The 26,082-nt window shown below is 51.8% G+C and overlaps 2 protein-coding genes across 2 annotated transcripts; both read right to left on the reverse strand.

The window, feature by feature from the left end:
* Positions 1 to 5,481: 5,481 nt before the first annotated feature.
* LOC136142137 (uncharacterized protein CXorf49 homolog) lies at positions 5,482 to 9,331 on the reverse strand. Its single transcript, XM_065900185.1, is given in 5 exon segments — positions 5,482 to 5,577; positions 5,714 to 5,723; positions 6,631 to 6,686; positions 8,049 to 8,275; positions 8,278 to 9,331. Coding segments are annotated over 5 exon segments (1,443 nt in total).
* Positions 9,332 to 18,592: 9,261 nt separating this feature from the next.
* On the reverse strand, positions 18,593 to 24,548 carry LOC136142138 (uncharacterized protein CXorf49 homolog). The gene is made up of 7 exons (XM_065900186.1): positions 24,524 to 24,548; positions 22,350 to 22,717; positions 20,787 to 21,764; positions 20,124 to 20,280; positions 19,519 to 19,595; positions 19,216 to 19,261; positions 18,593 to 18,633 (listed from the first exon to the last, which is right to left on the reverse strand). Exons 1-7 carry the CDS (start codon positions 24,546 to 24,548, stop codon positions 18,593 to 18,595), a joined length of 1,692 nt encoding a protein of 563 aa, XP_065756258.1.
* Positions 24,549 to 26,082: the final 1,534 nt, after the last annotated feature.

Here is a 26,082-nt window from a genome sequence, read left to right on the forward strand (position 1 = left end):
AAAGGAATTAGAAAAAGAACAAACAAAGCCCAGCAGAAGGAATGAAGTAATAAATTTCAGAGCAGAAATAAATAAAATAGATACCAAAAAAAAAAAAAGAAACAATCAATGAAACCAAGAGTTGGGGTCTTTTTTTAAGGTAAACAAAATTGATAGGACTTTAGCCAGACTCCTTAAGAAAAAAAGAGAGAGGACCCAAATAAAGAAAATAAGAAATGAAATAGGAGAAATTGCAACCAACATCAGAGAAATACAAATGATCATAAGAGAACAGTATGAAAACTTATATGCCACGAAATTGGACAACCTAGAAGAAATGGATAAATTCCTAGAAACATACAATCTTCCAAGACTTAATCGGGAAAAAATAGATAATCTGAACAAACTGATTACTACTACTGAAATTGAATCAGTAATCAAAAAGCACCCAGCAAACAAAATTCGAGGACCAGACAGCTGCACAGGGAAATTTTACCAAGCATACAAAAAGGGAACCCTCCTGCACTGTTGGTGGGAATGTAAATTAATACAGCCACTATGGAGAACAGTATGGAGGTTCCTTAAGAAACTAAAAATAGAACTACTGTATGACCCAGCCATCCCACTATTGGGCATACACCCTGAGAAAACCATAGTTCAAAAAGAGACACATACCACAATGTTCATTGCAGCACTATTTACAATAGCCAGGACATAGAAGCATCCTAAATGTCCATTGACAGATGAATGGATAAAGAAGATGTGGCACATATATACAATGCAATATTACTCAGCCATAAAAGGAAACGAAATTGAGTTTTTTGTAGTGAGGTAGATAGACCTAGAGTCTGTCATACAGAGTGAAGTAAGTCAGAAAGAGAAAAATAAATACCGTATGCTAACACATGTATATGGAATCTAAATATATATATATATATATATATATATATATATATATATATATATAGTACTGATGAACCTAGTGACAGGGCAGGAATAAAGACGTAGACATAGAGAATGGACTTGAGGACACAGCGGGAGGGAGAATCTGGGGCAAAGTGAGAGTAGCATCAACATATATACACTACCAAATATAAGATACTTAGCTAGTGGGAAGCAGTGTCATAGCACAGTGAGATCAGCTTGGTGCTTTGTGACCACCTAGAGGGGTGGGATAAGGATGATTGGAGGGATGCTTAAGAGGGAGCAGATATGGGGATGTATGTGTGCATGTGGCTGATTCACTCTGTTGTGTGACAAAGGCTAGTGCAGTATTGTGAACTAGTTATACTCCAATAAAAGTCTATTTAAAAAAAGAGTTAATAACTATCCTTCTCCAACTACTCCAAATAATTGAAAGGAGGGAACACTCCCAAATTCATTCTACAAGACCAAGATTACCCTGACATGAAAACTAGACAAGGACTCTACAAGAAAAGAAAATTTTAGGCCAATATGATGAATACAGATGCCAAAATCCTCAACAAAATATTAGCAAACTGAATTCACAATATATAAAAAGGATGATACACTATATGATCAAGTACAATTTATTCCAGGAATGCAAGGATGGTTCAATACTCACAAATCAATCAGTGTAGTATACCACATTAACAAAATGAAAGATAAAGTCACATCACCTCAATAGATGCAGAAAAAAACATTTGACAAAATTCAACACCCACTCGTGATAAAAACTCTCAACAAAGTTGGTATAGATGGAACATATCTCAGCACAATAAGGGCCATTTATGACAAGCCCACAAATGACATTGTATACAATGGAGAAAAACTGAAAGCTTTTCCTCTAAAGTCAGGAACAATACAATGATGCCCACTCTCAAATTTCTATTTAATATAGTATTGTCCTAGACACAGTAATCAACAAGAAAAATAAATTAATGGCATCAAATTTTGAAGGGAAGAAGTAAAACTGTCACTATTTGCAGGTGACATAATACTATATATGGAATACCCTAAAGTCTGCACCAAAGGGAAAAAAAACTATTAGAAGTGATAACTGAATTCAGTAAAGTTACAGGATACAAGATTAATATACAGAAATCTGCTGCTTTTCTATACATAATAATGAACTATCAGAGAGAGAAAGCAAGAAAACAATCCCATTTACAATCGCATCAGAAAGCATAAAATACCTAAAAATAAACTTAACCATGGAACCACCAATACAACCAAAATAAAAAACATTTTCACCAGCCTCAGAATTGCTTCATGCTCTTTGGTAGTTTAACCCCTTGTCTAAACCCCCAGACCCAGGCAACCACCAATCTGTTTTCTGTCCCTGTAGTTTGGCCTTCTCAAGAATGTGAAGTAAATGGGATCAGGCAGTATGTGGACTTATCCATTTGGATTCCTACACAGAAAAAGACATATAGGGGACTTCTGGATGTGCAATGTAATTTTCTATCACCTGGGTATAATTACATGGGTTGTTCCGTTCATAATTACTTGTCAGATTGACAGCCTATGCTCTCTATGATGTGTATATGTATAGTGTCTTTTATCTTTGGAAGGGTTATTTTATTAAATAGCAAATGGAAATCCTTTAACAGAAAGTGAATGATCGTCGTAAAAGTCAGGGTGGCAGATACCTCAAGAGGACTAGGGAGGGGGAAGTGATTGGCTTTGAACCAAAGGGAGGTCCAAAACTACTGGTCTGTCCTCCATCTGCATCTGAGCGGTACTTACCAGGACTTCAACACTGCACAAGCACAGGAGGCACCAAGCACACTGCAGTCATTTGAATGCCGCACACTGGAATCATGCAGGGACAGCCCACATGGCAACCCAGGCAGCCCCAATGTGCCTGGCCGGACCCGGCCAATGCAGGTGAGAGTCTTCCCACCTTAATTCAGCTGAGTATCAGCCTTTACCCCCTGTTGCCATGCAAGGTAACATATAAGCCAACAGCAGAAATTAGGATTAGGACACCTTTGGGCATGATTACTCTGCCCACCACACCCAGCTCCTTCCCCAGGGCACACCTACACCTAACTTCTTTGGTTTCTTTTGTTGTTTTGTTTGGGTTTTTCTTGCAGTACGTGGGCCTCTCACTGTCGTGGCCTCTCCCGTTGCAGAGCACAGGCTCCGGACACGCAGGCTCAGCAGCCATGGCTCACAGGCCCAGCCGCTCCGCGGCATGTGGGATCTTCCCGGACTGGGGCACGAACCCGTGTCCCCTGCATCGGCAGGTGGACTCTCAACCACTGCGCCACCAGGGAAGCCCCCACCTACCTTCTTTGTTTGTGTCAGTTTCCCCCAAGAGTCCAGAGAGAGCAGTGGGACTCTGGTTGGGATGGCGCTGGTGCGGAGTGGGTGGGGTGGGGAGGGGGCATCTTCCCAGTAATTGGGCAGGGAGCAGAATCAGGCAGGATGGGGCCTAGGGCTCTCCAGGTCAGCTGCCACTGTCTCCCAGGCTGGAGAAGGGGCTTAAGGGGAAAGGCAAATGGGGTGAACTGAATGAGGGCGGGGTTCTGACCTCCTCCTACCCACGGGGGCCCAGATGTATGACCTGCCACTATTCCCTCTGGAACTGGAAAGCTCAGGGCCAAGCCACAGCCTGTGATATACATGTTTCCAGCAACATTTTTCTGCGGTAGTTGGTCAGAACACGGAACAGGGAGATTGTGTGCTCAGTGGAGGGAAGGGAGGCAGGGAAAACCAAGGGTTGAGGTCACGCCCTCCCATGTCACCTCCCTTTCAACAAGCTTCTCTATTTCCTCACCCTGGTGACCACATCCCCGTGACACCCTCTGCTGACAGGTGGCGCTGGTGCTGGTGCTGGACTTCCCCCGGGACACAAGTTGCCTGCACATCTCGGTGGGCAGAAACCTCAGCTGGAATGTCTCTGCCAAACTTTGTCACTCAGACAGCAGCGAGATGTCCTACACCACCAAGCAATAACCACTGGATCAGGTTCAGGCTCAAAGCTGTAAACTAAGCAGTCAAGCCCACCTTCTCCAGGGAAGGGTGTGAGTGGAAGGATAGAGTCACAGGACGTTCTTTTCTGACCCTGCGGTCTGTGACTGTCCCATCCCACATGTCGACCTGAGCTCATGCCATGGACTCTGGAAGGGAGTCGGTGAGAATATGGGGGAAAGGTGGACCCAAGTGCTCCCCATTGTCCAGGTGCAGTCACTCCTTACTTCCCATCCCCACTGCACCCATCCTGCCCCTGTCCCGGATAGCTCATGTTGGGTGGCCTCATATATGGGTCCCCTGATTCTAAGATGAGCTACTCTGAGGAGCCACCCTTCCCAATCTCATTCCAGCCACACCCACAGGAGTTGTCAGACATCATAGGATCACAGAGTAGGATCGAGAGCCACCTCCAGCGAATCCAGCATTTCGAGCATCCCGACACCCTGTCGTGGGGTTTGGTGACTTCTGCATCATCCCCCTCCCATGTTTTGGGAATTTAACGACAACCCTTGAACAAAACAGATCCGACCCTTGCTTTTGCTCATTCAATGCCTTCCAGAACCTGGACCAGCCTCTACTCCCTTTACTCCCTGAATCACATCTTTCTCCCTCAAGGGAGATTACCCCTGATTACATTTATTCACACACAGGGACACACAGTCACCAACCTTGAATGGCCAATCTACCATCATACCCCCTTTTGTGTAGTAAAACACCGGTCTTTCGGGAAGGGTGTCAGGCAGAACCACCCTTGCCTCACTCAAACACAAATCTGTCCCTCTGAGTCTCAGGCTGGTACAGCCCTGGGTCCTGGCTGAGGGAAGGAAGTGCTCCCCAACCTCGAGTGAGGGGGAAATCGAACATGGAGTTCAGACTCAATCTCGTGTGTCCTAAAGAGGCGGTCTGGGAGATTGAGCTGGGACACGGAAATATCATTTCCAGGAAAATCTGTGTCATGGGGCTGGTGGAAGAGTATTTGACGGGGACCATGCAACAACACACACCGACTAACCACACTTGCCATAGAACCTGACGGGCCAATTTCCACTCAAGGGTGTACAGACGACCTGGCTGGAGGAGGGTGGTCAGCTGGCTACGGCAGGCAGGATGTGAATGCTTCCAGATTGGAGCTCCGGAAGGGGGTCATGAGTTCCTGCTGATGGGGAGGGTGAATGGCAGAGATGAATGGGAACCGCCAGACCCCAGAGGAGGAGGGGTGTTTGGAGAGAACTAGAAGAGGGCCTTCGGGGGAAACGGAGGACGTGCCAATGTGGCCAGGCAGAGCACACACAGGACCCAGACCTGTGGCACTCCGCTGGCTTGTCTGCAGGGATGGTAGCAGAGGCTGGCTCAGAGTCCCCACCACAGGATGTCAGAGATACCACTCTGGAAAAGGATCTGACCTGGAGCAGTGCCCTGCCCCAGACCCCTACCCCGACCCCGACCCCGACCGCGACCCCTCCAGAGAGAAGGGAGAACACAGAATATGAGAGGTACTTTAATTGTAAACAGCTGTGAAACTAGGGGGCAGAGGAGGCAAAACAAGGGGGAGAGGAAGTCCTAGCTGAGGCAGAACAGGAGGGAACGAGCTTGGCCACAGCTCCAGGGCCCCAAAGGTACCAGCTGCTCCTCTTGCAGGAGGACGCTGGGCTCAACCTGTGAAACAGCAGAGTCAGGGAAGAGCCTCAAGCCAGGGCCAGCCCGCAGCCCTGCTGAACAGCCAGGACTGTGGGAAGGGGTACGGTGTGTGTAACACTCACTTCAAAGGGTCTGCGACTTGTCAGCCAGGTACTGCATGGCGGCTGCAACAGGGACAGGCATTACCAGGCGCTCCAGACACAGGGATATAGAAGCCTGTCCCCCATCCCCCTGAGGAACCGCCTAGCCCTGAAACCTGAAACCCCTCCAGACCTGATGCAAAGAGCTCTGGGCCTGATCACTCCCTACCACCCAAATTGAATGTGGAACCGGTTCCTAAAGGGAAACAAAGTGTGCCAGCAGCTCTCATGCTGTGGGCCATGCCACAACCACTCAGAACTTGTCACACACACAAACAAACAATCCAACAAGAACCTTAGAAGCCACACCAAGCAGCAGTTCAACGGAAAACTCAACGAGGCATCTCTAAAAGTCCTATCAGAAGGACATTCCCTAGGACTGGTCTGGTTGTCAAAGTGTGCCTGCAGTCCAGACAGTACTTTGCTATTTGTACACACGCCCAGCTGTACATGCACAACCAGCTCCAGGGGGAGGCCTGAGAGGTTCTCCTCCCCACAGGGATGATCGTCCCTGCCAGGCCCACTGCACCTGCAGCCCACCCCCACGGCAGGTGCCCACCCGGTTTCTGCACTAAGACACCACTCTCCGGCCCTGGTTCCTCATACCAAGTTGCTCCTTAAGTTCGTCTACTTCTCTCTTTAGCTCGAGACACTAGGCCAGCAGACAGAGGAGGAAGAGAAATGATAAGTATACTCTGGCCTCCTCTCTCCTCCACCTTCTCCTCTGCCCCGGGCTCTCCACCCCAAAGCCGGGTGGTTAGACTGGCCTCAGCAGAAAGGAGGTGGGCTCCCTCCGTGGGGTACGTGATGGGGGCAGGGGAGGCGGAGCCCACACATGTCAGCTGAACTTGGACCCAGATCCCACCCTCGAGTTTGGGCCTGCATTTCCAGGATGCAGAGGAAGCATTATCCAAGGACAGCAGGGCATTACCAGTGGCTGCTGCTGCGTTTCCGGTCTTGGGGGATGGTCAAGTGGCTCCCGGTCACCTGAGAGGGAAAGGACACACAATCCAGCTTCCCAGGCTCCCAGTGAGGTGGAAAGGTCCAAGCGGGCTCTAAAGTGAGGTGAGGCAGCACCACCCTCTGCTGGCAACCAGCCGCCCCTGCTCTCCCCAGCGGCCGGAGCCTTGTCTCTGGGCCTGCCTCCCCTGTTCCCCGGGGGCAGCCATTTCGCCATTGTGGTCCCCAAACAATGGGGCTCTGGATTCGACCCTCCCAGAGATGAAGCCACAGCCAGCACGTGGGAGAGCAATGTGGCCGAACAGGACTTAACAGAAAACGCTGTTCCCCTGCAAGTCTACAACCAGAACAGCTGTTTGGGGCACTGCCACCGATCACCCTGGTCACACAAACCCCATACAGAGGATGATGTGGCTCAAGGCCAGCCCTGCCAGCACACCGTCTCCTGTGGGGGAAGCTGCCTGGGAGCAAGGCTGTGCCCCCAGCCGAGACAGAGGCAGAGGTTTCTGTCCTCAACCCCTCTTCCCTCCCCTCATATCGAACCCACGACACTAACCTGAGGGGGCAGGACCCCTGGGCATGACTTCTTCCCGGTTCAGGGCCAAGGGTTCTGAGTTTCCTGGATCTTGGGGGTTTCGGGTGTTGACGTCGCCACTGCTGGCTTTTTTACGATGAATGCGCAGACAAGATGTCCCTGGCCTGTGAGTTAGCAGCTGAAACAAAAATTTCTCACCGATTTGGACTAAGGAAGTGTGTGTGTGTGTGTGTGTGTGTGTGTGAGAGAGAGAGAGAGAGAGAGAGAGAGGGAGAGAGATGGAGAGAGAGAGACAGAGAGAGACAGAGAGAGAGACAGAGAATTGTGTGATTCGGGCAAGGGTGAGGCAGGGAATTTGGAAGGGAATTGAAAGGCTGATCTCATTAGCACTTTCTCCCTCTGTCAGACCCAGGCCAGCAGGCAGAGCTGATCTAGGCACAACAGTGGGACACTGAGAAAGCCCAGGCCCCCTGCAAGGAAGGTCTGCGGAACAGCTAGGAAGTAGGATTCGGGAAGCTGGTGAGTCTAAATACTGAGGGTTTCCGGGGAAGCTTTTAAGGGATCCCCCGACCCAATTCAGCTACCAGCCCTCCCTTCCATCCCAGCCCAAGTCTCTCAGAGGAGGCTGGAAAGAGGCCAAGGATGGAGAACCGGGCCCAGGACACCCGAAGTGCTACCTTAATGTTTGTCCCTAGGAAAAGGAGCCCGATGTGGCATCGTAATGACCCAGTGACCGAGGGGCACCCAATGCTGACCTCTGAGGAGTGGACAGAGGCAGCATGGGTGAAGACGTCTGCCCTGGGTGCTGTGGGGGGAGGAAGAGTGGGGAGAGAGGAGGAGCATGGCCTTTTCACCGGGCCCTTTGGGGCTGGGTCTCTATTTGGGTCCTTATCTTCTCCCGCCACCGCCTCAGACTCCCTTGTCCACCTGACCACGGATTTCTTCCCAGCGCCGCTGTGCTTGGACTGTTTGGTTTCCGAAAGGACTAAGGTATAACTCTTGGGTCTCCCAGGCTGTGGAATACCAGAGATTGGGGGGAAGGTGGCCGGTTCCACGGGAGTTGCACAGATTCGTGCCCCCGGGAACGGAAGGTTCCCCCCAGGGCAAGTTTGGATGCTCCCCCGACGGATTTCTTCTCCTGGGCTCCGTTCTTCCTAGGAGTGACCCACGGCAAGCCACCTGCAGCAGCAGCAGAAGCAGAAGCAGCAGCAGCAGCAGCAGCAGCTCCCGGGTAGCTGGGCTTGCTGCCCCCCTTCCCCCACAGCACGCTCTGCATTTTCTTAGGGGAAGAGATGCCCTGCTCCCCCACGCCCTGCCTTTCCACAACCGAAGAGAGTCCTCGCGGAGCCGACGACAGGGAAGAGCCTGTCACGTGAAGGAAATTCTCCCTGGCTTGGAACTTCGAGTGTCTGGGAGTGTCCCTGGGATCCTCGGGTCTGCCGGGCTTGGCCTGGCCTCCCCCTCTGGGGTAAGTGCTCACCGTCATCAGCTGTGTCTCACAGAATTCATCTGAGGACTCGGAGTCGGATAGCAGCCAGGCCAGGCCTTCTGCGGAGCGCCGCTGGCGATCCGCATCCATGTTTAACCTACGCTTAGTACCTCTCTTAGGGTTCCCCAAGTCCCGGCCCGCTTCTGGCCCACCGAGGTAAAAAGGGCTGGCTAGAGCCGTTGGTGCCTTCCCATAGCTCTGGTCGGGCGCTCCTCGACCGTCGGGAACCTCCACGAGGTGCAGTGTCCACACGGTGGACACTTTGAAGGCACTGGAGCTCCACGGGGACGGGTACCTGCGGACGCCCGGCACGTCCTGGTCGGTCAGCTGCTGCAGGTTGGCCTCCTCGGCCTCCTCAGACTCCTCGATCAGGTCCAGGAGGTCCCTCATGTGGTCATCTGGGGAGCCAGGTCCGCCTTCGCGGCCCCACAGCACCGGCCCTCGCGCTTCCAGCATCTCCTGCTTCGACTGGAAGCCCTCGGGGTCAGGGAAGCTGCCTCCGCCCTCGCCGCTCCGAGGCTCCCCAGGCTCGGGCCCTGGGTCGGGTCCCCGCGGGATTGCGGGGCTGGCCACGCGGACGCTGGCCCGCTCCCTGACCTTTGGGCGGACACGCCTTCTCCACACAGGCACCTCATCCGGGGAGCTCATGTCGCGACCTGGGCGGCCCCGGAACCGGGTCGACGGTCTATGGCCCGAGTCGCGGTTGCGGTCACGGTGGGATAGGCGTGCGGCGCTCAGAAGGCAGCGTCAGCCACCTCACGCGCCGCACTAGCTCGCCTCAAAAGAAAGGTCGTGCCACTTTCAGCGCACCTCCCACGCCCGCGCAGCAGCCTCCTCATTGGTCCGGCCCCCGCCAACCAGCGGGTGCCTTGTTCGCCCGTCCCCTTGAGGCCTAACCAATGGGGTCGAGGGCCTCCGCTCCATTCCTCCCATACCTTCCTTCTGCTCCTTCCCATTCATACTCCTCTGTCTTCAGTCACCTCTCTCTCCTGCATCCTGCTCTGGCTGACGCCCTGGAGAGTCCTGGGGTGTCTGCACCCCTCTTGCCTGCGGAACTCAAAGGCCCAGTTTTCTGGGTCTGCACCTGAGAAGCTGGCCATGCTGGAGAAGTTTCAGAGCAGGGGAGATTGGGTGCACTGTAAATCTGCAATCCTCCTCCTCGAGCCGGCCCGCGATGGTGCCTGCCCGTTTGTGGATACCGCCCTCTTCCACTTCTCCCAGTGACATTTTAAGTCATGGTGTGCTATTTCAAATATGTTAAAATGGATAAGGAAGGATATAGCAAAATCTCCTGCATGCACCATCACCCTAGGAAACATTACCAGTGGATTCAGTGGAAGCCTCCGTCTTCCCTCTCACCATTTCCATTCCCTTCCTCCCTCCCCCAGAGAGAGACTCCCAGAACAACTTCTCACCTTCTCCACTCTCTTCGTCCCTGTGGCTCTCCAACCTCCTCTTCCTCTGCATCCCATACGTCTCCAATGATGTCACTAATCTCTGCTTTAGCCCCCTACGTTCACCAGAATCCAATACTGGTTTTGACCTACTCTCTTGGCCTGGGGTGGGAGCCAGTGTCAGAGGTTTCTCTTGGCTTTCCCCACCGTGATAGCTCTTATCCCACAGAGCAGTGACCCAATGTGGAAGTCGTTGCTCCAACTGCCAAGTGTATCACTTATCATTATCACCTTGGGGACTGCAGTAATGACCGTTATTTTGGTCCAGGGACCCATTCAGCTCACTGTGAACCGGTCTCCATTCCCAACTCCTTTTAATATCAGGGCCTCATAAGCCCCATTCTAATGAGGCCCCATCACGACACTTTGGGCCTCCTGGATCAATGTCAGCTCAGATCCTGTGTCCAGTAGTAGTAGAAGTGTCTGGGTCTTTTTCTAGCCTCGGGGTACAGTCACCTGAGAAATGGCAGTCATTCTCTTTAGGGACGGTCATAACCCACTGCCTTTTTTCTTGATCCTTCCTCCTCAGGACTCATCCACCTCTTCAGTGGGGCCAGTCTCTGAATTGGCTCAGGACCGGGAACTGAGCAGGAGACTGTGGCTTTGTAGCGGGATGATGGCCCTCCTTCTCTTGCATTCTTGCCTTTTGCTGGCTGTAGTTGCCCCTAGGGAGCCATGCTATCTGAGCCATCTTCTCAGCTTTCTGCCGGTCAAGCAGGCACTCTTGACTGCCCTTCTGACCTTGCTGGTCGTTACTGGAAATGTGGTCTGCTGGCATCTCTTGGTTAAGAGCTGCCCTCTGCCCTCTATTATGTCAGAATTCGTTGGCTCCCATGGGTGGTAATGAGCCCAGGTCGGGACCACTTTCCTTCCATCATTGGCATTGGCCTCCAGAGGGGACTAACCACCAAATTTCTAGTGATACTGGGGCCCCTCTCACCAGAACACTCCTGATGGCTTTGGTGTCCTCTCAGCCCTACAGTGGGACATGTGTCCTACAGTGGGATGTGTCCTCTCAGCCCTACAGTGGGACATAACCATGAGGCCATGTGACTGGCCTCACCTTTTCTGTCCGTACTAGCATGTTTGCATCACTCAAACTTTTTGTTCCTTCCTCTGCCATCTGCCAATCCAAGGCAGGCATTTCCACTTCTCTGCTTATGGGCCATAACTTTCTCAAAGTTTCAAAGGGCCAGTCTGGCAGTGAATTTCCTCCATCTCCGGGAGTCCTTGCCCGTGTGTTAAATCCCATGGCATGAGAAAGTGCCTCCGCTCTGTAAAACTTGCTTATCCTCTCTTATATTCCTGTCCACTTGATCCAGCACCCTCAAAATCCAATCCCAGGGATACTGCCCTGCTCCTGCCAGTACAGGCTTGTTATTTCTTGGTGTATAATTTCTTTTTCCCCTTATCAGGCTCGGCATATCCCAGTGAGTTTATGGAGAAGAGATGAGGGTTTCCCTGGGAGAGGCATCTGTCACTTTGTGGGGGAGCGGACTCTGTAGCATCTACCAGCACAGGGCATGTGTTAGCTGTTGCTGGGGAAGGAAGGGCCACCCTGCAAGCTTTGAGGCCTCAGGACGTTTGGATCTGATAAGCCAACGTTTGGAGACATCCATGCCAATATACCCGGCCTACATTTCAGAGTCTGAAGTTTCTCCACAAAGGGCCCTGACCTTCCCATAACAGGCCTGTGTTTGTCAAGGATGTATACATCTCTGGAGTTCTGCACTTATTGTTATCGCATAATGTGTGAGCTACTCAGCTGTCTCTGCAGGAGGCAAGGGCATTTTGTAAGCCACCAAGAAAACCCCATGAATCTTACTCTTGGCCCTTAACTGTTTGGTAATGTCCCTTAGTTTCTCATTATGTCTTTGCAGGGCGCCAGTATAACAGTGATGAACAGCCGCCTCTGCCCTCCCTATAGACATAGTGCCCTCCCTACCCTTCAAAAGCCTGAATCATCTCACAGGCCAGAAGTAGGACCCTCCACTGGGATATTTTTCAAGGTACGTATGGATAAAACCTTAAGGAATCAGGAGGTAACCTTGTGCTAGAGATTATCCATGCCCCACATAACACTCAAAATGGTACACTCTTTGTCATTTGCGCAGTGAGTGAGCTGGTCCATAAACCCCGTCTTATAGCTAACTTCTCAGACCACTCCTGGTACCACTTTTGTTAGTTTGGGTCCTCCAAAAATACGGACACCGAGGCACGATTGGACATGGACGAACATGATGGGAGAATGGCATGTGAAGGATAAAGGAGAAGGAGCAGGATTGAGTCTTCTTCTTCAGGGTGCGATGCGGGTCTGACGTCTGTAAGAGAGACGTGGGGGAAAGGAGGGTCAGATAAGAAGAATCTCTGATGCAGTTTCGTTCTAACACTAAACTTTCGTTCAGTTTAGTTTGGTTTGTTCAGGCTCATGTGGAGTCCCCAACCTACAGCTGCCATTTAGAGGAGTCCCTGTCCTGCAGCAGTATGCCCCTGCCATGCTCAGTCACTGGCTGGGAGCTACCCAGAGGATGTGGGATCTTGGCACAAACAATAGTGGTGCCAGAGAAGTGGCAGCTGGCACTTGCCAATCTACTATGTTCCCTGCAGTGGATCGGAGGGGCATGTTTCTATGGCCACCACGAGGAAGCAGAAGTCCAAGATGACTAACATTTCCGTTTTGAGTGACTTTGTGGTGGGGAGCATAAGGACACAGGAAGTAAAGAAAGATTGGGAGGGAAATGATGGGATTTTGGATACATTAAGGTTGTGTTTCTTATAGGACATGCAGGTGGAATGCACTTAGAAATTTGGTTCTGGAACACCAGTGAGGGGTCAAAGCTAGAGAGAGATACAGATTTGGGAGTCATTCATTCCCTCAGTAAACTTTTATAGCAGTGTTTTTTCAAATGTCACCATAACCTTAGAAGTTCCTTGCATGGAAGCTCCAATTCCTTTCCCTTCACCCTCCTCAGAAGTAACCTCTATCCTTTGTCTTCATCATTCCCTTCCTTTTCTTTAGTTATTTTCTACATAGGTTCATATTCCTAGCAACGTTGGTTTAGCTGCATCCTTTATGGTCTTTATGTAAATGGAATCATTTGTGTTGTTTCTGACTTCTCCCGTGTGATACTGTGTAACTGAGATTCATCCCTGTTGTCGCATGTGGCAGGCAATTGTTCATTTTCATTGCTGTACACTCTTCCACCAAATGAATATACAGTAGACTCTCATTATCATGATAGTTATTTGCAGTCTATAAAGTTGCCATGAACACTGAATTAGGCAATCCTGAAACGTTGCTCCTAAGGGAAATATAATTTCAAGTTCCTACCATCCGCTGGTCACAACATTTTCATCGACTGATCGCTGTGTAATCGTTTCATGTGTGTTTCTGTCTAATGGCACTCTATTTAATACAAATATTATTGATTCATTCACATTGACCTCACAGCCAACAGCATTCTAAATCATGCCTGAGCAAGGTTTATGTAACACACATATTTTCTTGAGTGTACGTCATAGTCATTTTGCACTCAAGAACACTAGACGATACTTCAGCACTAAGCTTGGAGGCCATCTTTAATTATGAAATCACCAACAAAGAAGCACAAAAATGCAAACTATGTGGCACCAAATAAATCATGAAAAGGACACTTGCTTGCAGTCTGAGACTGAAACCAGAAGGCAGAGCGTCACCTTGTTTGACCTCAGTTGGAGCATATTCCACCAACTCAAATTTTTCACAGCTCTCTCAAAGGAGGAGGAAAGCACTCTGGTACTGATTTGTGGTTAAAAATGAATTTCAGCAAATAGGGGAATTTGCATGTACGGAATCTACAAATAACAAGAATCAACTGTATCTCAACCTATGTATGCATTCTGCTGTCAATGGGTAATTTGGGTTGTTTCTATTTGGGCACATACTATTCATAGTGCTAGTATAAACACTCTGGCGCATGTTTCCTGGTGCCCACGTACAAGAGCCTTCCAGGGCAGAGCTTTCCAACTTTTGGACCTGGGACTTTGAGGCCTTCATCTCCAGAGACAGCCAGACAGCAGCCCCTGGACCGCTTGGTTCTGGCCCTGAACAACTTTGTCATCTGACTCCTGTATGCCATACAATCATCATTTTCTGTGTGAGCCATAGAATAAAATGGCTGGGAAGCTGTGTTCCAGTGCTCATACTTAGGACTGAACTTGTCATCTCATAGGGAAAGAAGATTTCCAACGTTACTAGATCATGCCAGATTTTTTACAATGCGGTCATGCTAATTTCTACTCCTATCAACAGTGTTTAAGTGTTCCACATCCTCATCAACATTTGATATTTACAAAGTACAAAATTGTTGTCAATCTTGTGATAGTGAAATGGTGTCTCATTGTAGATTTAATTTGCAATTTCTTGATTAGTAATAATATTGAGCAGCTTTTCATATGCTTGGCCTTGGGGATTTTCTTGTCTATGAGGTGTTCATTTAGTGTCTTTTGCCCATTTTCCCCTTGGGTTGTTTACATTTTTATTTGTGGAAGTTATTTAGGTATCCTATACTTTAATTCTTTGATGATTTCATGTTATGTAAATATCTTCTAGTATTTAGCTTGCCTTCACTCTTTTTATCATACCTTTTAATGAACAAAAGCACTTCTTTTTAATTTTTCACAGCACTTTATTATGAAAAGTTCCATACAAGAAGATCACGGGACTTCCCTGGTGGCACAGTGGTTAAGAATCTGCCTGCCAATGTAGGGGACACGAGTTCGATCCCTGATCCCAGAAGATCCCATATGCCACGGAGCAACTAAGCCTGTGCGGCACAGCTACTGGAGCCTGTGCTCTAGAGCCTGCGTGCCACAACTGCTGAAGCTTGCGTGCCTAGAGCCCATGCTCCACAACAGGAGAAGCCACTGCAATGAGAAGCCCACGCACTGCAACGAAGAGTAGCCCCTGCTAACCGCAACTAGAGAAAGCCCGCGCGCAGCAACAGAGTCCCAGCGCAGCCAAAAAAAAAAATAAATAAATAAAACTTTAAAAGAAAGAAGAAAATCACAAGATGATCCGGGGAAGTTGAGGGGGTACTTGCTGATCATGGACCATCTTCGCTCTCACCTGATGACCTTGCTTCTCATTTCATTGAGAGTATACAGGCAATCAGAAACAAACTTCCCTCATTCATAAATATTTTTCTCTATTTTGGATCATTGCTATCAGCATACAAGTATGTTGTGGTTTCTCCCAATTAAAGAAAACCTTCTTTTGATTCCAATTTCCCTTCAAGCTACACCATTTTTCTCTGCTCACCTTCACATAAAAACTCCTTAAGAGTCGATGTATACTTGCTGTCTCAAATTCCTCTCTTCGCATTCACTCTTTCTCTCCTTTCCATTTAACAATTCTCTATTGAGGGCTTACAAGGTACTGTTCTAACACATGGTGCTACATCACTGAGAAAAACTGATGACGTTCCTTCCCTCAAGAGCTTACATTTCTGTCATAGGCCTATTGGCAATATTTTCTCAATCTTCAACCATGTCCATTCCTTTGTTGTTGGAAATCATTTTCCTGGACACAGGTTCAATCTTTATTGGTTGCCTAGAGTGTTGCTCCTAGAACACTCCTTTACCAAACCCCTAAGTGGGATCTTCTGCTTCCTAGAATTAATGTCTTCATTGTTCTTGGTTTACCACAGTGTTTTGATGGGACTCATTCTCCGGGTACCATGGGTGATAATTTCTTTTAAGACTTTGCATGAACAAATATTACCTTTAATATTACCTTTAATTTCATGCTTATTTGATAGCTGATATATAATTTCAGGCTGAAAAGTTTTCTGACTTTCAATGTCACTTTTGAGAATGCTGGTACTACTTTGCATGCCATTATGATTCCCAAGCCTTTATGTATGACACATTTAATTTTTTTAGTTATATATATTTTGATTTATTACATAGTAAAATAAACTTTTTTGTTTTCAGTACCATGAGTTTTAACACATGGAGAGAGTTGTGTAACTATCACCACAATCAGGATACAAAAGAGTTCCATCAGCCCCCAAATCTCCCTCATTCTGCTGCTTTGTAGTCAAACCATCTCCCCCATCCCAAACCTCTGATAACTGGTGATCTGTTTCCCATCCCTATAGTTTTACCTTTTCCAACTATTATACAAACACAATGACACAGTATGTAACATTTTGAGACTGGCTTCTTTCATTAAGCCTAATGCGTTCACGATTCAATCAAGTTGTTGCATGTATCAAGAGTTCCTTCCTTTGTATTGTTAAAAAATGTTTCATTTATACATGTATGGTTTTATTCGTTCATCTGTTGAATAACATCTTGATTGCTTTCAGTTTGGGGTGACTTTGAATAAGGTTTCTATTAACATTCTATTAACAATCATGTTAACATTCTATTCACATCCATAGTGTGCACTGGGAAGCGAGTTCCTGTGATGGCTGTCTCCAGCCTGTAGTTAGCTTCACTCTCCCCAGAGTGTCTGCAGGGACACATGACCTGGAATGACTGTCTCTACTGGTCAGAGGCAGGTCCAAGGTCTAAGCTAGCTCTGTTTCCTCGAAGTGCACACACACTCATTGGTAATGGCCTCAGCTCAGTGGGGAGCAGTGCCGGAGCAAGAGGGGCTAGAACATAAGCCTGCTACAGGCTGGGTGGGGCACTGGGTACATTCTAGGAATCGAGCCAGAGGCCTGGGCAGCAATCAAGCCCACCTTCTCCAGGGAGGGGTTTGAGGGGAAGGATTAAGTCCCACGAACGTTCTTTTCTGACCCTGAGGTCTGTGACTGTCCCATCCCACCTGTGGTCTGTCCACCTGAGCTCATGCCATGGACTCTGGAAGGGAGTCAGGGTGAGAATATGGGGGAAGGGTGGACCCAAGTGCTCCCCATTGTCCAGGTGCAGTCACTCCTTACTTCCCATCATCACTGCGCCCATCCTGCCCCTGTCCCGGGTAGCTCATGTTGGGTGGCCTCATATATGGGTCCCCTGATTCTAAGATGAGCTACTCTGAGGAGCCACCCTTCCCAATCTCATTCCATCCACACCCACAGTAGTTGTCAGACATCATAGGATCACAGAGTAGGATCGAGAGCCACCTCCAGCGAATCCAGCATTCCGAGTATCCCGACACCCTGTCGTGGGGTTTGGTGACTTCTGCATCATCCCCCTCCCATGTTTTGGGAATTTAACGACAAGCCTTGAACAAAACAGATCAGACCCTTGCTTTTGTTCATTCGATGCCTTCCAGAACCTGGACCAGCCTCTACTCCCTTTACTCCCTGAATCACATCTTTCTCCCTCAAGGGAGATTACCCCTGATTACATTTATTCACACACAGGGACACACAGTCACCAACCTTGAATGGCCAATCTACCATCATACCCCCTTTTGTGTAGTAAAACACCGGTCTTTCGGGAAGTGTGTCAGGCAGAACCACCCTTGCCTCACTCAAACACAAATCTGTCCCTCTGAGTCTCAGGCTGGTACAGCCCTGGGTCCTGGCTGAGGGAAGTGCTCCACAACCTCGAGTGAGGGAGAAATCGAACATGGAGTTCAGACTCAATCTCGTGTGTCCTAAAGAGGCGGTCTGGGAGATTGAGCTGGGACACGGAAATATCATTTCCAGGAAAATCTGTGTCATGGGGCTGGTGGAAGAGTATTTGACGGGGACCATGCAACAACACACACCGACTAACCACACTTGCCATAGAACCTGACGGGCCAATTTCCACTCAAGGGTGTACAGACGACCCGGCTGGAGGAGGGTGGTCAGCTGGCTACGGCAGGCAGGATGTGAATGCTTCCAGATTGGAGCTCTGGAAGGCGGTCATGAGTTCCTGCTGATGGGAAGGGTGAATGGCAGAGATGAATGGGAACCGCCAGACCCCAGAGGAGGAGGGGGGTTTGGAGAGAACTAGAAGAGGGCCTTCGGGGGAAACAGAGGACGTGCCAATGTGGCCAGGCAGAGTACACAGAGGACCCAGATATTTGGCACTCCGCTGGCTTGTCTGCAGGGATGGTAGTAGAGGCTGTCCCAGAGTCCCCACCACAGGATGTCAGAGATACCGTTCTGGAAAAGGCTCTGACGTGGAGCAGCGACCCGCCCCGGCCCCCTACCCCGACCCTGACCCCGACCCCTCCAGAGAGAAGGCAGAACACAGAATGTGAGAGGTACTTTAATTGGAAACTGCTGTGAAACTGGGGCAGGGCAGGGACAAAACAGGGGTAGAGGAAGCCCTAGCTGAGGCAGAACAGGAGGGAACGAGCTTGGCCACAGCTCCAGGGCCCCAAAGGTACCAGCTGCTCCTCTTGCAGGAAGACGCTGGGCTCAACCTGTGAAACAGCAGAATCAGGGAAGAGCCTCAAGCCAGGGCCAGGCCCCAGCCCTGCTCAACAGCCAGGACTGTGGGAAGGGGTGCGGTGTGTGTAACACTCACTTCAAAGGGTCTGCAACTTGTCAGCCAGGTACTGCATGGCGGCTGCAACAGGGACAGGCATTAGCAGGTGCTCCAGACAGAGGGATACAGAAGCCTGTCCCCCATCCCCGTGAGGAACCGCCTAGCCCTGAAACCTGAAACCCCTCCAGACCCCATGCAAAGAGCTCTGGGCCTGATCACTCCCCACCACCCAAATTGAATGTGGAACCGGTTCCTAAAGAGAAACAATCTGTGCCAGCAGCTCTCATGCTGTGGGCCGTGCCACAACCACTCAGAACTTGTCACACACACAAACAAACAATCCAACAAGAACCTTAGGAGCCACACCAAGCAGCAGTTCAAGGGAAAAATCAATGAGGCATCTCTAAAAGTCCTATCAGAAGGACATTCCCTAGGACTGGTCTGGTTGTCGAAGTGTGCATGCAGTCCAGAAAGTACTTTGCTATTTGTACACACGCCCAGTTGTACATGCAGAACCGGCTCCAGGGCCAGGCCTGAGAGGTTTTCCTCCCCACAGGGATGTTGGTCCTTGCCAGGCCCACTGCCCCTGCAGCCCACCCGCACCCCAGGTGCCCACCCGGCTTCTGCACTAAGACACCACTCTCCGGCCCTGGTTCCTCATACCAAGTTGCTCCTTAAGTTCGTCTACTTCTCTCTTTAGCTCGAGACACTAGGCCAGGAGACAGAGGAGGAAGAGAAATGATTAGTATATGCTGGCCTCCTCTCTCCTCCCTTTCTCCTCTCCCCCGGGCCCTCCACCCCAAAGCCGGGTGGTTGGACTGGTCTCAGCAGAAAGGAGGTGGGCTCCCTCCGTGGGGTACGTGATGGGAGCAGGGGAGGGGGAGCCCACACATGTCAGCTGAACTTGGACCCAGATCCCACCCTCAAGTTTGGGCCTGCATTTCCAGGATGCAGAGGAAGCATTACCCAAGGACAGCAGGGCATTCCCAGTGGCTGCTGCTGCGTTTCCGGTCTTGGGGGATGGTCAAGTGGCTCCCGGTCACCTGAGAGGGAAAGGACACACAATCCAGCTTCCCAGGCTCCCAGTGAGGTGGAAAGGGCCAAGCGGGCTCTAAAGTGAGGTGAGGCAGCACCATCCTCTGCTGGCAACCAGCCGCCCCTGCTCTGCCCAGCGGCCGGAACCTTGTCTCTGGGCCTGCCTCCCCTGTTCCCCGGGGGCAGCCATTTCGCCATTGTGGTCCCCAAAAATGCGGCTCTGGATTCGACCCTCCCAGAGCTGCAGCCACAGCCAGCACTTGGGAGAGCAATGTGGCCGAACAGGACTTAACAGAAAAGGCTGTTCCCCTGCAAGTCTACACCCGGAACAGCTGTTTGGGGCACTGCCACCGATCACCCCGGCCGCACAAACCCCACACAGAGGATGATGTGGCTCAAGGCCAGCCCTGCCAGCACCCCGTCTCCTGTGGGAGAAGCTGCCTGGGTGCAAGTCTGTGCCCCCAGCCGAGACAGAGGCAGAGGTTTCTGTCCTCAACCCCTCTTCCCTCCCCTCCACTCAAACCCACGACAGTCACCTGAGGGGGCAGGGCCCTTGTGCACGACTTCTCCCTGGTTCAGGGCCAAGGGTTCTGAGTTTCCTGGATCTTGGGGGCCTCTGGTGTTGACGTCGCCACTGCTGGCTTTTCTACGATGCATGCGCAGACAAGATATCCCTGGCCTGTGAGTTAGCAGCTGAAACAAAAATTTCTCACCGATTTGGACTAAGGAAGTGTGTGTGTGTGTGTGTGTGTGTGTGTGTGTGTGTGTGTGTGAGTGTGTAAGAGAGAGAGAGAGAGAGAGAGAGAGAGAGAGAGAGGCAGAGACAGAGATACAGAGAGAGAGGCAGAGACAGAGAGAGACAGACAGAGCGAGAGAGAGGCAGGGAGAGAGAGAGAGAGAGTTGTGTGATTCAGGCCAGGGTAAGGCAGGGAATTGGGAAGGGAATTGAAAGGCTGATCTCGTTAGCACTTTCTCCCTCTGTCAGCCCCAGGCCAGCAGGCAGAGCTGATCTAGGGACAACAGTGGGACACTGAGAAAGCGCAGGAGCCCGATCTGGCATCGTAATGACCCAGTGACCGAGGGGCACCCAATGCTGACCACTGAGGGGTGGACAGAGGCAGCATGGATGAAGACGTGTGCCCTGGAAGCTGTGTGGGGGGGGGAAGAGTGGGGAGAGAGGAGGAGCATGGCCTACTCACCTGGCCCTTTGGGGCTGGGTCTCTATTTGGGTCCTTATCTTCTCCCGCCACCGCCTCAGACTCCCTTGCCCAACTGACCACGGATTTCTTCCCAGCGCCGCTGTGCTTGGACTGTTTGGTTCCCGAAAGGACTAAGGTATAACTCTTGGGTCTCCCAGGCTGCGGAATACCAGAGATTGGGGGGAAGGTGGCCGGTTCCACGGGAGTTGCCGAGATTCGCTGCCCCCGGGAACGGAAGGTTCCCCCCAGGGCAAGTTTGGATGCTCCCCCGACGGATTTCTTCTCCTGGGCTCCGTTCTTCCTAGGAGTGACCTGCGGCAGGCCACCTGCAGCAGCAGCAGAAGCAGAAGCAGCAGCAGCAGCAGCAGCAGCTTCCGGGTAGCTGGGCTTGCTGCCCCCCTTCCCCCACAGCACGCTCTGCGTTTTCTTAGGGGAAGAGATGCCCTGCTCTCCCACGCCCTGCCTTTCCACAACCGAAGAGAGTCCTCGCGGAGCCGACGACAGGGAAGAGCCTGTCACGTGAAGGAAATTCTCCCTGGCTTGGAACTTCGAGTGTCTGGGAGTGTCCCCGGGATCCTCGGGTCTGCTGGGCTTGGCCTGGCCTCCTCCTCTGGGGTAAGTGCTCACCGTCATCAGCTGTGTCTCACTGAATTCATCTGAGGACTCGGAGTCGGACAGCAGCCAGGCCAGGCCTTCTGCGGAGCGCCGCTGGCGATCCGCAGCCACGTTCAACCTACGCTTAGTGCCTCTCTTAGGGTTCCCCAAGGCCCGGCCCGCTTCAGGCCTATCGAGGTGGAGAGGGCCGGCTGGAGCCGTCGGCGCCTGCCCACAGCTCCGGCCGGGCGCTCCTCGACTGACGGGACCTGCCATGAGGCGCATTATCCACACGGTGGACTCTTTGAAGGCAGTGGAGCTCTCCGGGGACGGGTATCTGCGGGCGCCCAGCACGTCCTGGTCGGTCAGCTGCTGCAGGTTGGCCTCCTCGGCATCCTCAGACTCCTCGATCAGGTCCAGGAGGTCCCTCGTGTGGTAATCTGGGGAGCCAGGTCCGCCTTGGCGGCCCCACAGCACCGGCCCTCCCGCTTCCAGCATCTCCCGCTCAGACTGGAAGCCCTCAGGATCCGGGTATCTGTGGACGCCCAGCACGTCCTGGTTGGTCAGCTGCTGCAGGTTGGCCTCCTCAGACTCCTCGATCAGGTCCAGGAGGTCCCTCGTGTGGTCATCTGGGGAGCCAGGTCCGCCTTCACTGCCCCACAGCACCGGCCCTCCCGCTTCCAGCATCTCCCACTCAGACTGGAAGCCCTCGGGGTCCGGGTATCTGCGGACGCCCAGCATGTCCTGGTCGGTCAGCTGCTGCAGGTTGGCCTCCTCAGACTCCTCGATCAGGTCCAGGAGGTCCCTCGTGTGGTAATCTGGGGAGCCAGTTCCGCCTTCGCGGGCCCACAGCACCGGCCCTCCCGCTTCCAGCATCTCCCGCTCAGACTCGAAGCCCTCGGGGTCCGGGTATCTGCGGACGCCCAGCACGTGCTGGTCGGTCAGCTGCTGCAGGTTGGCCTCCTCGGCCTCCTCAGACTCCTCGATCAGGTCCAGGAGGTCCCTCGTGTGGTCATCTGGGGAGCCAGGTCCGCCTTCGCTGCCCCATAGCACAGGCCCTCGCGCTTCCAGCATCTCCCGCTTCGACTGGAAGCCCTCGGGGTCCGGGAAGCTGCCTCCGCCCTCGCCGCTCCGCGGCTCCCCAGGTTCGGGGCCTGGGTCGGGTCCCCGAGGGATTGCGGGGCTGGTCACGCGGACGCTGGCCCGCTCCCTGACTTTTGGGCGGACACGCCTTCTCCACACAGACACCTCATCCGGGGAGCTCATGTCGCGACCTGGGCGGCCCCGGAACCGGGGCGACGGTCGATGGCCCGAGTCGCAGTCGCGGTCAGGGCGGGCTAGGGGGGAGGCGCTCAGAGGGCAGTGTCATCCACCTGACGCGCCGCACGAGCTCGCCTCAAAAGAAAGGACGTGCCACTTTCAGCGCGCCTCCCACGCCCGCGCAGCAGCCTCCTCATTGGTCCGGCCCCCGCCAACCAGTGGGTGCCTTGTTCGCCCGCCCCTTTGAGGCCTAACCAATGGGGTCGAGGGCCTCTGGTTTGCTCGCAAGCCCGTGGGCGGTCCGGGCAGTTGGCTGGTGAAGAGGATGGTGGGAGTGCCTCCCTCTCTCAAGCCTCTGGGCCCGCCTCCTCCTGTCCCGCCTCCCCTTTCCGGTTAGAGTCACAGCTGTGAGCCTCCGTTTCCCATGTGTAGAGGGGGTCGAGGGCGTCGGGGAGTGAGGGCGCCGGGCTCCAGGGGTGGTGAGGATGAAACGTCAAGATGGAGGCGCTGGATGCCTAGCACGCGCCGAAAGCATTTGCCAGCCTCCCTTCCACCGCAAGCCTTACGACCCAACAGGAGAATGGGCACAGGAGTCCCGCAGTCAGTGATCAGGGGTCGGCCAGAGAGCAAAGGGATTGTATTTTCGTTCTGTAAGGTCTCTGTCTCAACTGCTCCATCTAATGTGGCTCAGCAGACGTTATTGGCAGGCGGGTTTGGCGCATAGACTTGGGGTTGGCCTCGCTCCATCAGACCTTCGCTCTCTCTGAGGCAAATTCAAAGAAGAGGAAATCGCAGTGGCCAGTTACACCCCAAAAGATGCTCCCCACCGCTGATCCTGGAGATGTGAACTAAAACCACGAATCGGGTTTCACACACTAGGTTGACAACCTTCAAAGAGCTTAACCATTCCGAGGGTGGGAGAGGTTAGGAGCAAACCCCTGTGGTGGTGGAGCAAAGGACCCATTTGGGAGGTAATTTGGGAGAATCCATCGAAAGCAACTTAGTGCCGGCCCGGACTCTGTGCCTGGCACTCTTCTAAGCGCTGGGCATAAATAATAATGCATCCGCGTGACACGCCTTTACCTATAGTACCAACTATTACTGGCCTCTTACCGGTGAGGAAACAGGCACTGAGAGGTTCGGCCACTGGCCCAAGGTCATTCGGCTCGTGGGGATCAGCGGCTGGATTGAAACCAATCAATCTGACTCCAGAGTCCTTGCTTTTAGCCTAAGATCTTTAAAAGGAAGATAAAAAGAATCTATTTCCTCTATACTCCTACAAGTCCGCTGCCTGGTACTTCTTCCGGAGACACGCTGGTACCTGTAGTGTACAAGAACACATGCACAAGGGTGTTGGTAATGGGAACTACTGGGAACACTCCAAATTCCCGTCAGTAAGGAAATGGATGGATGAATGCAACGTGGCTTAGCATCCAGTAGCATAAAGCGTGGCAGTCCAACGGAATGCATCAGGCCATTCTCACAGCTTTCGAAAGCATCCGCCTGACTTCAAACTGCAAGTTGCAGAACGATGGCTTTGGATTCACATTTGTAAGTTAAATCACTTGCGTGCGTGGGCACACGCACACACACCAGTCAATCCTATGTAATATATGAGAATTCATTTAAGTATATGTACAAGTATGTTTCAAAGTTTTGAAGGACGCACAACCAAGGCCTACCAGTTGTGATGGCGGTGGGTGTGGATAGCCAGGTGTCTCTCAATTTTTCTTGGAACTGTCAGTTCTCAGCTTCCCTGAGCTGAGCAGTACTGATGTCTGGGGAGTGGTGCCTCCCTTGGTTTCTATACCGCCCATGGGTGTTAGAATTTCCCTTGTTTGCCACCCAAGTCCTACTCTGACACCGCTCCATTCCTCCCATACCTTCCTTCTGCTCCTTCCTGTTCATACTCCTCTGTTTTCAGTCACCTCTCTCTCCTGCATCCTGCTCTGACTGATGCCCTGGAGAGTCCTGGGGTGTCTGCACCCCTCTTGCCTGCGGAACTCAAAGGCCCAGTTTTCTGGGTCTGCACCTGAGAAGCTGGCCATGGTGGAGAAGTTTCAGAGCAGGGGAGATTGGGTGCACCGTAAATCTGCAATCCTCCTCCTCGAGCCGGCCCGCGATGGTGCTTTCCTGTTTGTGGTTACCGCCCTCTTCCACTTCTCCCAGTGACATTTTAAGTCATGGTGTGCTATTTCAAATATGTTAAAATGGATAAGGAAGGATATAGCAAAATCTCCTGCATGCACCATCACCCTAGGAAACATTAGCAGTGGATTCAGTGGAAGCCTCCGTCTTCCCTCTCACCATTTCCATTCCCTTCCTCCCTCCCCGAGAGAGAGACTCCCAGAACTTCTTCTCACCTTCTCCACTCTCTTCGTCCCTGTGGCTCTCCTACCTCCTCTTCCCCTGCATCCCATACGTCTCCAGTGATGTCACTAATCTCTGCTTTAGCCCCCTACGCTCACCAGGAACCAATAGTGGCTTTGACTTACTCTCTTGGCCTGGGGTGGGAGCCAGTGTCAGAGGTTCCTCTTGGCTTTCCCCACCGGGATAGCTCTTATCCCACAGAGCAGTGACCCAATGTGGAAGTCATTGATCCAACTGCCAAGTGTATCACTTATCATTATCAGCTTGGGGACTGGAGAAATGACCGCTATTTTGGTTCAGGGACCCATTCAGCTCACTGTGAACTGGTCTCCATTCCCAACTCCTTTTAATATCAGGGCCTCATAAGCCCCATTCTAATGGGGCCCCATCATGACACGTTGGGCCTCCTGGATCAATGTCAGCTCAGATCCTGTGTCCAGTAGTAGTAAAAGTGTCTGGGTCTTTTTCTAGCCTCAGGGTACAGTCACCTGAGAAATGGCAGTCATTCTCTTTATGGACGGTCATAACCCACTGCCTTGTTTCTGGATCCTTCCTCCTCAGGACTCATCCACCTCTTCAGTGGGGCCGGTCTCTGAATTGGCTCAGGACCGGGAACTGAGCAGGAGACTGTGGCTTTGTAGCGGGATGATGGCCCTCCTTCTCTTGCATTCTTGCCTTTTGCTGGCTGTAGTTGCCCCTAGGGAGCCATGCTGTCTGAGCCATCTTCTCAGCTTTCTGCCAGTCAAGCAGGCACTCTTGACTGCCCCTCTGACCTTGCTGGTCGTTACTGGAAATGTGGTCTGCTGGCATCTCTTGGTTAAGAGCTGCCCTCTGCCCTCTATTATGTCAGAATTCGTTGGCTCCCATGGGTGGTAATGAGCCCAGGTCGGGACCACTTTCCTTCCATCATTGGCATTGGCCTCCCGAGGGGAGCAACCAGCAAACTTCTAGTGATACTGGGGCCCCTCTCACCAGAACACTCCTGATGGCTTTGGTGTCCTCTCAGCCCTACAGTGGGACATGTGTCCTACAGTGGGATGTGTCCTCTCAGCCCTACAGTGGGACATAACCA

Source organism: Phocoena phocoena, chromosome X, assembly GCF_963924675.1.
Source record: "Phocoena phocoena chromosome X, mPhoPho1.1, whole genome shotgun sequence".
NCBI classification, from domain to species: domain Eukaryota; kingdom Metazoa; phylum Chordata; class Mammalia; order Artiodactyla; family Phocoenidae; genus Phocoena; species Phocoena phocoena.

Bases quoted from the DNA above. Each gene is read 5' to 3' on its own strand.
- LOC136142138 (XM_065900186.1), bottom strand. From the start codon at position 24,548: ATGAACAGGAAGGAGCAGAAGGAAG. The intron at 21,765-22,349 runs GCCGAGGAGGCC...GATGCCGAGGAG, and splicing joins TGATCGAGGAGTCTGAGGAG to GCCAACCTGCAGCAGCTGAC. The intron at 19,596-20,123 runs GTGACTGTCGTG...TTTCCCTCTCAG, and splicing joins CAAGGGCCCTGCCCCCTCAG to GTGACCGGGAGCCACTTGAC.